General features: G+C 43.9%; 1 protein-coding gene across 1 annotated transcript in view; it reads right to left on the bottom strand.

Moving 5' to 3' along the window:
• Positions 1–942: 942 nt before the first annotated feature.
• The window catches only part of LOC101563154 (arachidonate 12-lipoxygenase, epidermal-type-like), a 107187-nt gene continuing 103710 nt past the window's right edge, over positions 943–4419 (bottom strand). The window contains exon 8 of the mRNA XM_012516263.1: positions 943–1089. Coding sequence (XP_012371717.1) covers positions 943–1089 — 147 coding nt within the window. The remainder of the gene's footprint in view (positions 1090–4419) is intronic.

Below are 4419 nucleotides of genomic sequence, written 5' to 3'. Positions count from 1 at the left end.
TTATTTTGTCTAGAGTTTGATGGATATCAGAGGGAGGGGCACACGGTGTTGGGGGGAAAATGTTAAAGTGAAAAACCTGAAGGAAAAAGACTGTAGTTATTAGGGAAGGGAGCAGCGAGGAATGTGAGGAGTGTAGGACCTACTGAAAGTCGAGAGGTCAGAAGGTGAAGCAGGGCTGCCGCTGAGGCCCTGGGAGGAGTCTTCAGTGGGGCTTGTGCAGCGGCTGCTGTGGTGGGCGCGGGTGCTCTGATGGCCACCTCTAACTGAGAGAAATTGTTAGGTGGGGGAGTTGTCCTGGGCTTAAGCAACTGTGGAGAGCGAGGTGGGGGTGAGAAGCAACAGTGGGGTGAGAGGCCATAGCAGGTGAAAGGAGGAGGGGGAAGGAAGCTCAGGAAACTTTATCAGAGAGTTGTGGCTGGGAGTTTGGGGTAGGGGAGCACAGACCAGACCAGCAGAGCTTCTCCTAGAGGATCCCACGAAGCAGAGGGAGGGGCCGGGCAGAAGGGCGCAAGCTAAGGGTATCTGGGCCTCTCTCTACTGTTCAGGGAGGGAGGGAGAGAGAAGAGAGGGAAGGATGCGTCCTCAAAGAGAAAAAGCAAATGCAGGGGATTTTCTGCCTTTTGCCACTGCAGTGACAGTTCTCTAAACTTTGGAGAATTAGTGGATCGAAAGATTTTTTTTTATAGGCCACTGGGTGTTACTGTCAAGCTTATTTTGTGGCCAAAATGTCAGTAAAAGATTAGTTGCTTAGATTTTATGACCTCTAGGAGGTCTAGGAAGCCAAGATTACGGGCAAGGCATCCTACCAGAGTGTTTTTTTTTTTTTTTTTTTTTTTTTTTTTTTTTTTAATGCTGGGAATGAGTGTTTCCCATGGTAGTGCTGATAGTGTACAAGTCACGGACTTGTAGTCAGTGGAGACTATTTGTCGAATTAAGGCCGAGTCAAACTTCAAAACAGGGAAGGCAGTCGTCACCCCCGTTTTTTGATAATGAAGCACACTGAGGGGGTTCCCGAGCCTGATGTAGCCAGTCATCATCGGGGGTCAGGCGGGAGTCCGTGGGAACAGGGACTGTGTTGCCTCTGAGCATCTTGTTAAGGAACATAAACACAGTCAGCTTCTGTCCGCTGGATGGGAGTGAGATTCAGACGCGGGCCCACGATATACTGAATTATGAGGGGAGTTGCTCGTCTTTGGCAGGATGCAAGGGTTTTGATCCTCTACCAGAGGACAGTAGAACAACTCCACCAGAAAACTGCTGGAAATCTTGCAGTGTGACTCAGCTCACCTGGAATGATTGAAGTGGACTGGTGTTTGATACAGGCTGGCAGTAGCAAATGGGCAGGATCCAAAGAAGTGGAGCTCGGCCGATAGGTAGGGAGCTCAGGACTCGGGGTTTGGCCCCCAGGAGCCTCACACACTGCCTATCTATATGAGTCATGGCACAAATATAACGGGTTTATTAGGCACCTGGCACAGCAGAGAAACAGGCAGATGGAAAAAGGAAAAGGGCCTTTATTTTCTTTGAGGGCATGGAGAAATTTTTGGGGAAGATAAGACATTCTCTGGAGTTGAACAAAAGGAGGCTGAGGTTTTTATGGCCTTTGTCAGGGGTGGGGTTTGAAGGGGATATTTATATATGCCTGAGGGAGCTGATTGGGGGTCTTCCCTGAGACTGCAGGAAGGGTGAAAGTAAATTGTATCCTGGACTGAGTTGGAGAAGAAGCAAGGAGGTGGTCTTGGGGAAGATGAGCTTTTGTTTTAAGGGCTTTGGTCATATTAGATGACCAGCATAATGATTTTAGCAATTCATACTAGGGCCAGAACCCATCAGGACCTAGAACACCTAGCCACTAATTAGGTACTGAATGACAGTGCTCCATCCCCAGCTTATGCCATGAATTCATAGAGAATGAGTTCCAGCAACTCAGGCTCTTTCCTGTTGGTTCTCAGAAAATGTGCTTCTCTCAGCGGGGCAGGCTGGAAGTTCAGTTGAACCTAGGCACCTTGCTCTTTGGCTTCCTTCTTTTTCTGATTATTTTCCTTGACATGTTTCGGAAAGCTATCTCAACTCTTTGAGTGTTTAATATGCTCAATACACACATTAATCCTCTTGGTAAGTGTCTTGCCCTTAACTTGCTTGTTTACAACAATGGCAACAGCATGCTGGATAACATTGTATACTCTTCCTGTTTTGTCATGATGACATTTATATGGAATTCCTTTTTGGACAGTGCACATTCCCTAGATGTCTACAATATCCACCCTTTCTGTAGATTCCCATGTATGTGGCTAAGAAACAACCCAGTGTTTTCTAAAAGGCCTAGAGAACATGCACCAGGGTCCCCTCCTCTTACCCTTTGTGTTTGTCATTTTGGCAAATTACTGGCAACCCTGTCTGAAATGGAGTTATTCATTTTTTGACAGGCTCAAACATTAACTGGACATTGCCATACCATAAGAACAAATAAAAGCTACCACTATCCACCCTTAACAATATTAAAGAGATTTACAATAATAAGACAGACACAAACACAAATCAAATAGTGAAATTCAGTAAATACCTGTTAAGAGCAATAATTATACAATATAAAAGAATTTAACAATAATAACATAGTCAATTAAACATCTAAAGATATCTCAAGATTAATAAAACTTAACATCAGTACTAATAAAAATGAACAGGGTATTGAAGAGAAAAATGAAAGAAGTAAAATCTTAAATGTTAAAGAGAGAGAGACAGAGAGAGACAGAGAAGAGGAGAGAAGAGGAGAGAAGAGAGTGAAATAAAGGATGTTATTTAGGAGTGAAAGAAAGTGAATTATATAAAAGTAACAGAAGTGGACAAACAAGGAAAGAAAAACATAGCAAAAAAAAAAAAGAGGGAGAAGGAGAAAGAGAAGGGGAGGGGAAGAGGAAGGGGAAGAAAAAGAACAAGAAGAAGAAGAAGAGAAAGAGGAAGAAGAAGAATCCAAAAAATTCTTCCAGCTGTCTTAGTGGTTTGTTTTCAGGGTTTGCAGTACTAGAACTCACCAGGTAGAAGGAAGGATAGTGGTTCACTAAGTCCTGTTTTGTTTCCACACTCCTGTTTCTGTTTATGAGTGCTGAGCCCCACGTCCTCTTTCCTTCTGAACGTGGCTAGCCAGTCCTATCCATCCTAGAGTTATATTCGCACCAACCACTCCCAGTTTCCATTTCCCTCTGTGCATCCCAAGCCATTGCTCTCTCAGTCTGACTTTATAGACTGAGGTTTGTGAGCTGCCCCCTACACTAGCTCCCAAAGACTCTCTGTCAGGCTGTGACAGCTGTCCAAGCTGAGGTGAGGTGTGTCCTTGATTATGTTGGCAGATAGAAGAAGCAGACAGATCACTGAGTACTGTGCTGGATATAGGAGTGGGAGTTTTGCAAGCAGTCTTCTGGGTTTAATGTACTTTCAGACCTAGCCTCCTCCAAAAACCATGCAATCAGACAGGCTGCATATTAATGCTGGTGTTTTCAACAACATTTTTTTTTAATTTTTATTTATTTGTGTGTGTGTGTGTGTGTGTGTGTGTGTGTTGTGTGTTTGGCCAGCTCAGCCCACCAGGGGGCGGGGCTGGCATGTGGTGCTGGGGGGATTGAACCGCGGTCGCTGTGCTTTGCTAAGCTTGTTCTAAATAGGTGCTTTAGACCACTGAGCCATCTCACCAGTCCCATTCACCAACATTTTAATCTCTCATTTTTTCCAATTCAATATTCATTTTCTTTCTCTCTTTGAATGTCATGGTCTCATACATACTTGATGAAGGAAGCCACCAAAAACTGAAGAAATTCAATGTGCTCAGTCAAAGTTTTGTCTGCTACCTTCTACTATCTGTGTAGATAGAATGGTTCCTACAGGCAATGTCTGGTTTTCTTGGAGCAATAAGTATTCAGGTGCATGCCCATCCTTGCTAGGAAAAAAAACTAGAGAAGCAGCCATATTCCATCAGTGTAATATTAATGAAACACATTATACGTTCCAGTCTTTATCCTTGAAAACCTGCAGTCCTATAGCTTCTGCCCCTTTGCTACCTTCATGCTTCTCCACTCTCTTCTAGACTCCTTAAAGGCTGCAGAGAAGAAAGACAAGTTGGAACTCTTCTTCAAGACACTATACATTATGGTTCCTTCAGTCTTTCTTTTCACTCTTCACCAGTGTCTCATTCAAAAACTCCAGTGAGATTTCTTCATCCAAAAACCTCCATAACAGCAGCAAACAGGAACTGCTATATGAAAATATGTCCTCAAATTCAGAAGACATACGTCAGATAGCTCCTCCTCTCTTTCTCTCTCTCTCTCTTTCTTTCTTTCTTTCTTTCTTTCTTTCTTTCTTTCTTTCTTTCTTCTCCTTCTCCTTCTCTTCCTCCTCCTCCTCCTCCTGCTCCTCGTCCTCGTCCTC

This window comes from Octodon degus, unplaced genomic scaffold (assembly GCF_000260255.1).
Source record: "Octodon degus isolate 3935 unplaced genomic scaffold, OctDeg1.0 scaffold00098, whole genome shotgun sequence".
NCBI lineage: Eukaryota > Metazoa > Chordata > Mammalia > Rodentia > Octodontidae > Octodon > Octodon degus.
This window is presented reverse-complemented; position numbering and strand designations above follow the sequence as displayed.